Source organism: Wyeomyia smithii, chromosome 3 (genome assembly GCF_029784165.1).
Source record: "Wyeomyia smithii strain HCP4-BCI-WySm-NY-G18 chromosome 3, ASM2978416v1, whole genome shotgun sequence".
NCBI classification, from domain to species: Eukaryota; Metazoa; Arthropoda; class Insecta; order Diptera; family Culicidae; genus Wyeomyia; species Wyeomyia smithii.
The window spans coordinates 237,237,376-237,250,235 of record NC_073696.1 but is presented as its reverse complement, the minus strand read 5'-3'; the positions used below and the strand labels follow the sequence as shown (position 1 = coordinate 237,250,235).

Genomic DNA, 12,860 nt, shown 5'->3' with positions numbered 1-12,860 from the left:
ACGTGTGAAGGAACGATTTGCGATTCAGCTACAGTTCGATAGTATCTGTGTGCGATACAACGAACGCAGAAGTGAAGCAATGCATCGATTTCTCCCCTGCGTGTGATTTAGGACCAATGGTATAATTTGATGCATTATCTTTTGATTGTGGCCCGCAGCGTAACTTGGTAACAATTTTTGCGCTGCTATTGACTAAAACATTTGAAGTTTATCAAAATGCGTTTTTATATCTTTGGAATAACCTGATAGGCGTATACATATACCTATTTTTAATTCCGATTTATTTTTTTGGATTTGTTTGTGTTCTGATATTATTAGGTGTTTTTATTATTTTCCGATTCTTTCATTTAATTTAGTGGTTTCACGGAATTTTTGACCATTATTCTCAAGTTTTTCTTTTTTCAACCTCTTTTTTAAACCTTCATGCCCGTTTTTTTTTTCTGGATTGCCACATTTCACGGAGAGGCATATAGTTTTTCAACTTTTTTGGTCGAAAACATGTCATGTGGGGAAGGGTTTTCAAATCCCAAAATCCTCCTTCGTGCATATGACTCTGTAATATGATTTTTTTTACATGGTGCTCATAATTGTAAGTACCTGATTCAAACCAAATTTTACACCGACTTCGAAACGGTTCGCTTCACAATTGGGTAAGGCTGGTAATTTGTATTCGCTCTACAAACTACATAACTCTGCATTCCGCTCTGTACAATGTCCTTCGGAGTCACTTTCATTTTGTCACCCTTACGCAAATATTCAGTTCAACAAGGCATATCATGCCGCATACTGTTCCTGTGTACCAACAACACTTCCCTTCAGGGTTTGCATGCAGAAAGGATGACTCATCACAGTTCGCCTCGAGTGATTTCTAGCTCCAGTTTTCTCCTCTGCCAAGAAAACTTTCAGCGTAATATTCGCAATCGTTGAGGGAAAGGGGATAAAACAGGGCACTCGGATCGAAATAGAGCCTTTTTTTAATTTGGGGTGCAGAAAAGTTTTTGGCTTTTGATGTGACATAACAAATGAAACCACTTTGAAAACTATGCTAGTTATGCATGGTAAATCTTTCGCAACCTTCCAAATCAATGATGGCCAATCCTCATGACAGTTGGTGGTAAAACATAGACCATTTTTTTGCTCGGTTGATACGGTACGTTTTCCTCCTCCTCGTATAACTGCTTACCGTCTGTTTAACAAGCGCCCCTTTCTTGCGAATCGTCAGCCACACGTTTACTGCACATGCGTCCCCCCATCCTCCTCCACGAGATATCGGACAACGTTGTTGATAAATAAAGCGCCTCTCATCCCTCAGCCGTCTCGGGGTCGAACTGTCCGTGCGTGCATTGCCCGTGGCATGACATTTTCCATCTTAGTGCCAGTAGGTACAAGTATATAAACAGACCGTGATTCCCGGAGTAGCAAATAAAGAAACACCGAACAAGTTGTTTTATGCTAATTTCGGTATTGATTTTCGTAATATCGGTGAATGTCGGAGTTTGGCGTAAGGGACGGATATTTCGATCCGTCGGAGTTGGGTTGAGATAATCGTGAATTTGATGCTGGTTGATTGTTTTTCAGATATATCTAACAAGAGATTTCTGAATGAGATTTTTGGAACCGAATACTTCAATAATATGGTTTGAAGGCATTTGGGCGATTATCAAACAATGACCTGGAAAAGGCGGGGGGCGGGTAACAGTGTTAAGAGTGTAACCTTCAATGTGAAAGAAACATGTTAATTTAGTGGCATCGCCAAATGTGCTAGGTATAATGAGTTCTATTAAGATAAGGGTTCGAATTTTTGTCAAATCCGCAGAAATACAATGATGTAATATTTTGAAACTTAAAGCTGAAAAAACATTGCTATCATGTTTTTTTTTTGAGACATTATGCGCTCAGATGTACTGTCAGTCAGATTTTTAACTGGGATGTATGTTAAACCAGTTACAACTTGTGCAACTGTGCTTTGAAAACTTATTAAATATTCTTAGGTAACTCTAGCTGAAGACTGTTTCAATTTAATGTAAATGTAATAAAAATACTATAAGAGCTAGTTTTTTTTGCAAAACAGTTTTTAGGATAGATCTTCGAATAACGTTAGTTTCGTTTCACTGAAAGTTGCGAATAACTCAGACACTTTGAACTTTGACACTTTGATGTCCTTGTTGCCAGAACCAAAGCGATTTTTTAAATGTTGCAAAGCTTGCCGTAAAGTCTCTTCATTCGAGTTTTTACATGACAATAGTTTGATTATTGTTTAATGTTCATTGAACTGCAAAAATTTATATTTCTCCATTTTCATTGGCAGAATAATAAATCAAAAGCTGCTGCAGTGTTTTCCATGCATGCAGACGCGCATCTTACAAACTACAGAAATGGCATCATTAGTACTAATTTTTCGTGGAGAACGCAGAATTGATGACGGCAGTACTCCATACATATTACAAAAAAAGCAAAAAAAGCAGAAAAACAAAATAAAAAAATAAAAAATATACCAAATAAAAAAAAGATAAAAAAAAACAAAAAAACATAAAACAAAAAAATTAAAAAATATATTACTCTTCATATTCATTAGCAAAATAATAAATCATTTAATTAAAATAAGCTCAAAAGCTGCTGCCATGTTTTCCATGCATGCAGACGCGCATCTTACACATCTACAGAAATGACATCATTAGTACTATTTTTTCTTGAGGAACGCAGAATTGATGACGGCAGTACTCCATACATATTAATAAAGAAAAAAAAGCAAAAAAAAATTTAAAAAAAATCGAAAAATATAAAAACATTTTACACATCTACAGAAATGACATCATTAGTACTATTTTTTCTTGGAGAACGCAGAATTGATGACGGCAGTACTCCATACATATTAATAAAGAAAAAAAAAAGCAAAAAAAAATTTAAAAAAATCGAAAAATATAAAAAAAACATAAAAATAGAAAAAAATTTGAGAAAAAATAAAAAACAAACAACAAAAAATTAAAAAGAAATATTACTCTTGATATTCATCAGCAGAATAATAAATCAAATAATTAAAATAAGCTCAAAAGCTGCTGCAATGTTTTCCATGCATGTAGACGCGCATCTTACCCATCTACAGAAATGACATCATTGGTACTATTTTTTCTTGGAGAACGCAGAATTGATGACGGCAGTACTCCATACATATTAAAAAAAAAATCAAAAAAAGCAAAAAGAAAATTTAAAACAAAAATTGAAAAATATCAAAAATAAAAAAATATAAAAATGAAAACAAAATTTACAAAAAAATAAAAAAACCAAAAAAAATAAAAAAATATATTACTCTTCATACTCATTAGCAAAATATTGAATCAAATAATTAAAATAAGCTCAAAAGCAGCTGCAATGTTTTCCATGCATGTAGACGTGCATCTTACACATCTACAGAAATGACATCATTGGCACTTATTTTCATTGGAGAACGCAGAATTGATGACGGCAGTAGTCCATGCATACTTTAAAAGACAGGGCGCGGCAGAATGTTTTATTTAAATTTATTTCAACGAAATTAGATTAAACTGATAGTTTCACAAGCTATCTCTCTCTCTCTCTCTCTTGTTCGAATTTACAAAGAAACCCAAAAATTGAACAGAATATAAATGGACTATAATAGAACTGGGGTGATAATAATCAGAACTCATTTCTTTTGTAATAAGTTTTTTAAGGTAATATATTGAGATTCATAAGAGGAAAAACTAGAAAAAATAAAATGGTGCTTAGACTGCCGGATAAAATATCCTTGATCATGAAAGAATAAATGGCTACTTTTTTGCAGTAGTGCTTAGAAATATGAATATTGAGAATAGGTTATGTTTCCATTTAATTCTACTACAAAAAATCGAATACCCTCTAATCGAATACCGTCCGCAGATACGTATTTCGGCTGCTACATGCAACCATCATCAGTGCTTATGTGGACTGACACTGATGATGGTTGCATGTAGCAGCCGAAATACGTATCTGCGGACGGTATTCGATTAGAGGGTATTCGATTTTTTGTAGTAGAATTAAATGGAAACATAACCTATTCTCAATATTCAATTCCATTCTACTAAGACGCTCAAAAAGAAATTTATTTGACTTAGAAATATGTTTGCGTGAAAATGCCGTGAGATAGTATTCACGCTACTTTAAAATCAGATGCTGATGTGCTGAATTGCAATGGAGTTTTCAATAAATAAAACAATGATTCTTTTTAGCGTCTTTTTTCTCGCTATGCAGAACTCTGTATCTAGAGTAGTTTATAGTCACGATAGCTCTGTAAATTCGGCCAGTTTTCTTTGAAGGATACCCGATCGCTTAGTTGGTGAGATAGAACCACGTTTTTAGTACATTTGCAGAATCCCAGCGACCGTATCTTTGTGAAGCTGGACGATGTCGGCAATATTACGGTTGCTTCTGCCAGTTTTGTGATGCTCAAAAATCAAAATTCAGATGCTGATCGAAATCTTTTGTGGATAAACTTTTTTTGCATACTGTAACTGTATGTCGTCAGCAAACACTTTTAGCATGATCGGCAGATCATTAGTGAATAACACTGGTCGACAAAATGAAAAACAATGCAATCCAAAAGCTCTAACTGGAAAAAACGAAAAATTGTAGCTATTCAACCATTCCTATGAATTTTGGTGCCCCTAGCCATTATCAAAAAGGCGTTAACTTACGTGAGAATGTCGTATTGAAATTGCTTGCCGGGATCGTCGTTTTAACGTTATGTTTACGAGGAAAGCCATTCAAGTCTCTTAAAAACGGTAATGGCTAGAGACACCAAAATTCACATTTTTGAATAGCTATAATCTTGCATTTTTATCCGGTATGATCTTTTGGAGTGCACCTGTATTAACTAGTGTAATGAAAAGAATAAAGATCCAAAGACAGAACCTTGGGGAACACCTGACAAAATGTTAACTTCAGCTGGAAGCTTACCGTGGCTTTCTACGACTTGAGTTCTTTGACCCGGGTACGGTTTTATAAGCCATAAGCTCGAAAGAGGGCATATTGACTGGATCTGGAATCTGTTGATTAAAGATTTTGTTTGGGTTTTTTAAGATTTTCTCTAATGCTTTCGACAAGCAGCAAAGAATGTTTAACGGACGAAGGTTATTTAAGAAACATTCTGGAACTTTTCCGAATTGGTATGACTTTTTTAACTTTACATGTACGAGGGTATATCGAGGTGAAAATGATCAGGTTAAAGACGTAAGTAATGGGAAAGATAATACGAGACAAAATCAACTTCATAAATTTTCAAGGGTAGTCCAACAGCATTAGAGGAGATGGAGTGAATTGCTGATGATACATCTACCTCATCACCGGACAATGTGCTCAGCATCACGAGTAAAATTTTTCCTAAAATATTCATCGATCGTTTTAGAGTGTTAGAGGATTGTTCACTATGAGCAAAGTTAGAAACTATTATTTGTTCTAGTTTTTATTGAAGCATTTTACTGGAGTCGGTAGTCCTTAATGATAAGCAAAGGTAATCGGACTTGGCTTGGTTGATAACATGGGTAACACGATTGCGATATCTTTCATCGAGTCAGACTCATTCCTAGTAGGTATCCATGTATTTGATCATTCATGTGAAAAGTTGAATGTTTCTGTCCTACATTTCCTGCAAGGATGAACCTATCGAAAAGGTCTAATAGTCGTGCATTTAGAAAGTCAGTTGCTAGATCGGAATCGTTTATGCTGTATAATAAGCTTCAATCTCAGAAGTTGAACGTATTTGTGAAAGATTAAATTTAATACGTCCATAGTCTGGAAAAAATTTCCCGAGAAATATCAATCGATTAAAAAAATATATCGTGCTTGAAGAAACCAGAAATTTGATTGAAATTGAGAATCAAATCACCGTTGTTAGTCATCAGCAAATCAAATAATGAAAATCCTCCGAAATAAAGGTGAACTAGTTCGTGGTTTGTAATATCGAAGTGACAACTCAACCAGTTTCCGTTTCAAAACATCAGTCAGTTGGCTTTCACCGAAAAATTGAAAATGGAGAATAAAATGGGTTATTATTTTAGGGATATAAATCACGGATGATTTTTGGAAATTTGAAAACTTTCAGATGAGGGGGGAGTCAAGGATGGAGATAATACGAGGGTAGGTTAATTTAGTTTAACTGCAAACACAAATTTTGCACCAATCTATGATGTGGACCAGTGTTGACTTCTCCAGACGACCAACAGAATCCTTATACCTGCGCACGTCGATTTCCGTGTTTGCGAATGATTCTGTCAAACGAGTCTCGGATACAGTCGTCTGTTAGTTTATAAACATTATCGCGAAGGAAGGCCTTTCCCGCACCAAGATTATCTAGTTTTTTTTTCTATTGATTTTCCTTTTTAATTCGTTTCTTCAGAGCGTCGATAAAATTTTCAAAACCCAATCCCCTACAATTTCCTGGTGCTCATCTTGATCACAGGTGGAATTACTTTGTTCTTTAATTTGTTCCAATTCGGACGGAAATAGAAACCTTTTACCTTTTACTTGCAAAATTTTTGACGCAAATTACGAGATTTACACGCCTCGTATTTCCTGCGTAAAAAACGAGTCAGTATACTTCTTTAAACGCCATTCCAGTACGAAAACGTGAAACCACGTGGAAAATTCCCATTCCAAACAAGTATCTGCCCTTAATTACAATTTCTAGCATATTTTACATCACGGTTTCCACTGAAGCCGGTAATCTCGTCCTGTGACAACGCAACAATGGGTGGGATGTCAGTTACTTCAATGCAAGGGTAGTTCGCGAGCCCTTCCGCAAAACTCTGCGGTCTGTTTCTCATTTTATCCTTTGAACCGCATTGCATCTGACCTACTTCCGCCGCTGAGAGGTGACAGTGGAAATTGTAATCAAAAAAGGCCACAGATTAGTCCTTGGCACTGTTTTTCTTTCTTTACGGTTCATTGGTACATATGGGGGTCAACCAGTACACAAAAGTGACGGATTTTTTAAGATTAAAATTCAAAACCAGAAGGCACCATTTGCAGAGTTCGAGGCAATGTTTGCTCTGCTAGCCTTTACCGTTTATCCAACGTTTCTCCACTACTTATGATGCAATTGGGGCGGAAAACTGTTTTCCATACTCGAAGCAAGGAGCCCTCATCTGCATATGAAAGAGAAAGCGAGTCGCCACAGCGTAGTCGTCTCCGGCTCTCTGTATCTAATTAAAGGATAAGCTGCCACACTTGCCTAGTGGTACTCTGTATGCGTGTGTGTTTTTTAATGCCTCGCCACTCTGTTTTCTGTTTCGGATCCGGTCCGTGGCTACTACGAAAAGCCGCCGTAACGACGGCGGATTGAGTTAATATACCCAACTGGTGACGTCCTTGGGGTCTTTAGCCGGCGGTGGTTGCGTCGTCGTCGTTGTTGGGCCTCTCCAGCTTAGTGTAATTAGGCCAATTGCCATTCAAATAGCTACTTCAGCCGTAAGTAGTGTTCAAGAGAAAGGGTTGAATAATCAAAACGAAGCAGTATGTGAGGGCTGTTATGGTAGTAAGGATTTAAGTTTTAGAACAAAAAGTGACCATTCAATATAGTAGAGTCCGATATGGTGTCACATTGAACTTGTTTCATTATTAATGGCCGGTAGTGCTTCTGCGTATTGCTTAAAACGATTCCTATATCCTGCCGAGCCTGATGTTGTTCCCTTTTTCTAGTAGAACTCATTCGAATACAGCCATTGTCCTTTGGCAGTGCACATTACTTTTTGTTCTCTTTCTTTTTTGTCAGACAGTAAAGTTGAATGTTCACTTTTTTCTTCTTCCAACATACCAGGACATACCTACGTGTGTGCACTGCAACCATGTAAAATCAGAAAAAAAACTGCATATCTAGCGGCGACATACCTTTCAACATAAACGAAATGGAAAACGGTGTCAGCCTTTTGGCAATATCCATTCTAGAAATAGGTTTGTGTTCTGGTTTAAGCGCCGTTTTTGTAGATATGCTAACATGGCGTAAAAGAGTAAGCAGCTCTAAGTAGTTTAGGATTTTTTATTTTTCGTCATTCCTTTTTTTCAACACAATTTACAATTTTTCTGTTGGGTGTCAAGTTTGAATGAACCATTTGGGGAACATACTGCTACGACTTCTTGTTTGTAACAGTAGTAATAACTAATCCTTGAGTCAAAACGTGACAATGGAGCCTCAATCATATTCATTCCGAAGTCCAATCGGTACCGTCTGCCGGGGTGAAATTGTGTCAAAAAAGAATACGTTTTTGTTCCTTAGCTTGTAATGCACACATTCAGACAATGAGTTGGATCTAAATCACGCAATGCACACTTGAATGTTTAGTTAACGACTGCCGCAAATATGATTAGGTTACAAAAAACTATAATTTTGCTAAAATCAAATGAACTTTGGCCTAATCTCACCCCTTCTATGGGGTGAGATTTTGCCAAAAACAAAAAGTTGAATTAATTACCTGTTAAATGAACAGTAGTGTATCAACGAATAATTCACATGAATAACATGATAAAACAGTAAGTATAGGGACAATCATAAACAACGTGGACTATTAAGGGGCTGTAGGGGGTTGACCAGAAACTACGTTTCATATGAATTATAGAAAAATGTATGACTGGATCAAATCGATATCTGGAGTAACCAGTTATGAGAACGTGCCTTTTAGACGTCTCTATATACAGTGGCGTCTCCAGGTAGCTTAGAAAGGGAAAACGTTAGAACATAAAGCCTGAGAAGACTTTTCGTTTCAATTATAATGTGTCATTGACCACTGTATATTTCATTGGAAATCTTAAGACCGCTGGAAACGTGCCCACAACCCTCCTTCCTCGCTTTAAAAGTCGTCTCGTCAGTTTATATAGAATAGGTGTACACAATTTTGTTACATTCCTAAACAATATCTGTCATTGTAAATTTAAGTTTAAGTTAACAGTTGTTAGCTTACTGTTCTCAAGCTTTAAGTCATTATTTCAAATAATACCATAGCTAGACAACATACTTTATGTAAACGATGCAAGTATTTTGGTGTATACTGATATAGATTTGTCGTGAATGTGAATTCCGCACACTGTACCGTTCATTATAGCTTGGCACAATCTCACCCCAGAAGGGCTCGATAAAAGTACAGATTGGAAAAACATTATTTTCTGAGCCAACACAGGTTCAATGCATAATATTTCCTCAACACTTTGGAGACGACATCCTAACGTACCAAATGAGCAGTAAGTGGATGTGATTTCTTGATCGGGTTAGTTTCCCTGGGACATTTTTGGCTAAAGTTATTTGCGTATGTTTTTCACCCTGTACTTTGAAACATTATTTAAGTGGAACAGTTCACTGATATTATCTTTACTCCATTTAAAGTTGTGAATATATATATCACGTTTCATGAAGTATTGAATTTGTGGTATTAGGTTCATTAAATCTTAAGTAATTTAACATACAAACATATTCCGTTTTGGCTCAATCTCACCCTTGTGGCTTAATCTTACCCCGGCAGACGGTATACAGATGTATGGACAGGACTTAACGCACCCACCGTGAAAGGTTACGGCGTCTGTATTTTAGGATGTGCACGGATTCTGAGATAAAATTTCAAAAATGGCTGAGATAAAATTTCAACAATGGCTGGATTTCAAAAATGGCTGTCACCAAATGACGTAAACGATAGTAAAATGATATTAATTGTAACTCGAATCGCTTCACATTGTTCTCCCGAAGCTAGCAGAAAGCTACTTTGCAAAGTTGAGTCAAAATTCGGGAAATTCTCGACCAAAGTAACCAAGCTAACGAGAACCAGCAATCAAGACAATGTTTTTCAGCTATGCCATGACGCATCAACGGTGTGTCATTGTGATGATCGTATGCCTAGATTAATAATACTTTTCCCTTGTATTAAGCATCTGAAATCATTCTCAAATCATTCTAGTGAAATATTCCCATAAAAAAAATCATCTCATGCTATGCGTTCTCGCGAATTGCACAAATCTTTATCAACTTGCTTCTGATTCTAATTATATCCCTTTTTTTCCTTCCAGGGTGGCTACCCGGCGCGACTGAAGAAAGTGCTGATCGTGACCGCCCCGCTATGGTTTAAGGCTCCCTTCAAAATACTTCGATTGTTCGTGCGGGAAAAGCTACGGGAGCGAGTGTTCACGGTGTCGATTCCTCAGCTGAGCCTGCATGTGCCCCGGGACTCGCTGCCGGTGCGATTAGGCGGAACGCTGGAGATCGATCATTCCTCATGGTAAGTGCGGAATATGGTGGCTTGGGATAAAATCGATTAAATCTTCCGAGTTAATTACGAAAAACTTTTACACATATGGTGTGATTAGAGTCGTTAGTTCTTTATCCAATTGTTATTAATTTATAGTATTTCAGGTTGTGGTTTATTTGATTTTTAAGATGCCTGGAATACCCTCGGGTATTTAAATTTCTTTTTCTGAAATAAACTTTTCTAGTCTGGAACGCTCATGAGCAGTCTTGGCATACTCATCTTGTGTAACAAAGAGGCTCATATCATTTGCACAGATACCGAAGCATTTAAAATGAAACGAATGCACTGATTTATTTTCCCTGGAAGCACGCCGTGACAAGAAAGCAAAATACGCAACATCAGAAAGCTTGTATTGTAAAGAGTGAGCGCAGAAACCTTTCACAGAGAGACTTTTCCGATTGCAACTGAAAGAGTATAGACACCGCACATGTACTGCTCATTGATAAGGGCACACTGATGAAAGTTCTAACTGTTTGAAAACTTTTTTGGCTGTTTCCTCAATAACCTCAATTCTGTATGGTTTACGTGTAGGGCTCACTGAGTTTTTTTTTCATCACGGTGCAGGTCTATGATAATCTTAGCCCGAAGCTAATCTACTCAACAGCAGCACGTAGCTTTGGCTCGCTTACTCATATGTGTAGTAGTATTCCAGGCTTCCTACGCCAGGCTTCCTACGCGCATCCAAAGCGCCACTCACGATGTCTACCTCAAAACTGATCTAATACAATTTATGTGTAGATAAATGCACAAAGATAAGTAACTGTACAAGACTGCTCATGAAAATCATGAGTGAAAAGAAAATTTCAAAGTTTTAAAATCTTATGAAATTTTCCTCGTAAATTAAATTTACATAGACTTTCTCCGATTTGACTAATAATTTATTATTATTTTTTCTGATCAGGCATACCATTTTTTAACGCTCAGTTTCCCATTTTAAAGGATGAATCGTTAAGTAAGCTTTGCGTCATAAAACTTGAACCAATTGTCAGTTTGGCACAAAAAAGATAAATTTGTAAGTTAATAGGGTGAAGTTGTTTTGCACTATTTTGCAGGTATCCTTTCCTTCGAGTCAAGAACCTAATCACTGCAGTCTGGTAGATATTATTATTATTTTGTTACGAAATTTATATACTTTTAAACCAACAATTTACAAAAGAAACAACAAATCATTAAATTGATTGAGATTATCAAAAGTACTCAGCTTCGCCTTCAGGTGATCAAATTGATCTGGCTCGTGGAAGCAAACATTTGCTGATCCGTTGGAACGAGGAGATTGAGTCGAATTTCTCACTCACATAAAAATAGAGAATGTCTTAAATTTATCTAAGCACCCACCAAAAATGCGGAAAAAGGGTGATTTCGTAATGCTAACTATTGTACTATTGTAAAATGTAGAGCCTAGTTTGGAACGCACATTCGGACCAATCAAAGCTGAAATAAAGACGATATCCAATATTTTTTAGATGAAGAAAACAAAAATCATCCAATATTTTTGGAACTGGAATGCCGAAAATCTAGTCCTGATACCACTTTGAATATCAGGTTGGTGACTTATGACAAGCTTCGGAAAAGTACTGCGGTGTGGCACTATCTGACGACTGTGCTCTCTTTTTCTACTATAACAACCTCATGAATAAGCTATTAATGAGAGCTCACATACAGCTGGAGCTTACACAGGCAACGAAGCTGTCTTGTGTTGCACATTTTGAAGATGTTCTATTTGTTTGGCCTGCGCAGTTGACTGATCGGCTGTGGCTGTCATCAATGATATTGGACTCGGCTCCTTTTCCTTAGGCCGATGCCGTAATGCGTCGTGCACAGATTACGTATCGCTAATAAACCAGATTTTAGACCCACTCCCCCCTATGTAACGATAAGTAACGTTCAAATTGAACCCCCCCCCCCTTCAAAATTTACGTAACGCTGAAACCGCCCCCCCCCCCCCCAAATTTCGATTTTGAAACAAAATCACAGTAACGTAACTGTTTCAACCAAGAAAGATGCCCAGAGTCTGGCAATCAACAACTGACGCCATTTTAAAATTTGAGATGATGATTTCTGGTCTTCGGAGAACAGCCCAGAACGCCAAATACCTCTAAGTATGAATATTTCCGTACCGTCTGCCGGGGTTAGATTAGGCCACGGGGGTGAGATTGAGCCAAAACGGGAAATGTTTGTATGTTAAATTACTTGAGATTTCTAGAACCTAATACCTCAAATTCAATACTTTATGAGACGTGACATATTTATTCACAGCTTCAGATAGAATATAGATAATATCAGTGAACTGTTTCACTTAAATAATGTTTCAAAGTACAGGGTGAAAAACATGCGCAAATAACGTTATCCAAAAATGTCCCAGGCAAACCAACCCGATCAAGAAATCACAACAACTTACTGCTCAGTTGGTCCGTTAGGATGTCGTCTCCAACGCGTTGAGGAAAGATTATGCATTGAACCTGTATTGACTCAAAAAATAATGTTTTTCCAAACTGTACACTTTTCGAGCCCTTTTGGGGTGAGATTGTGCCAAGCTATAATGAACGGTACATTGTGCGGAATTCATATTTACGACGAAATTAT

At 37.0% G+C, this 12,860-nt stretch overlaps 1 protein-coding gene across 2 annotated transcripts in view; it reads left to right on the top strand.

The window, feature by feature from the left end:
- LOC129733086 (tyrosine-protein phosphatase non-receptor type 9) overlaps positions 1-12,860 on the top strand; it is a 117,779-nt gene that overhangs the window by 93,469 nt on the left and 11,450 nt on the right. For both annotated transcript variants that reach the window (XM_055694656.1, XM_055694655.1), the window contains exon 4: positions 10,039-10,247. In XM_055694656.1, the coding sequence (XP_055550631.1) occupies positions 10,039-10,247 (209 nt within the window). The remainder of the gene's footprint in view (positions 1-10,038; positions 10,248-12,860) is intronic.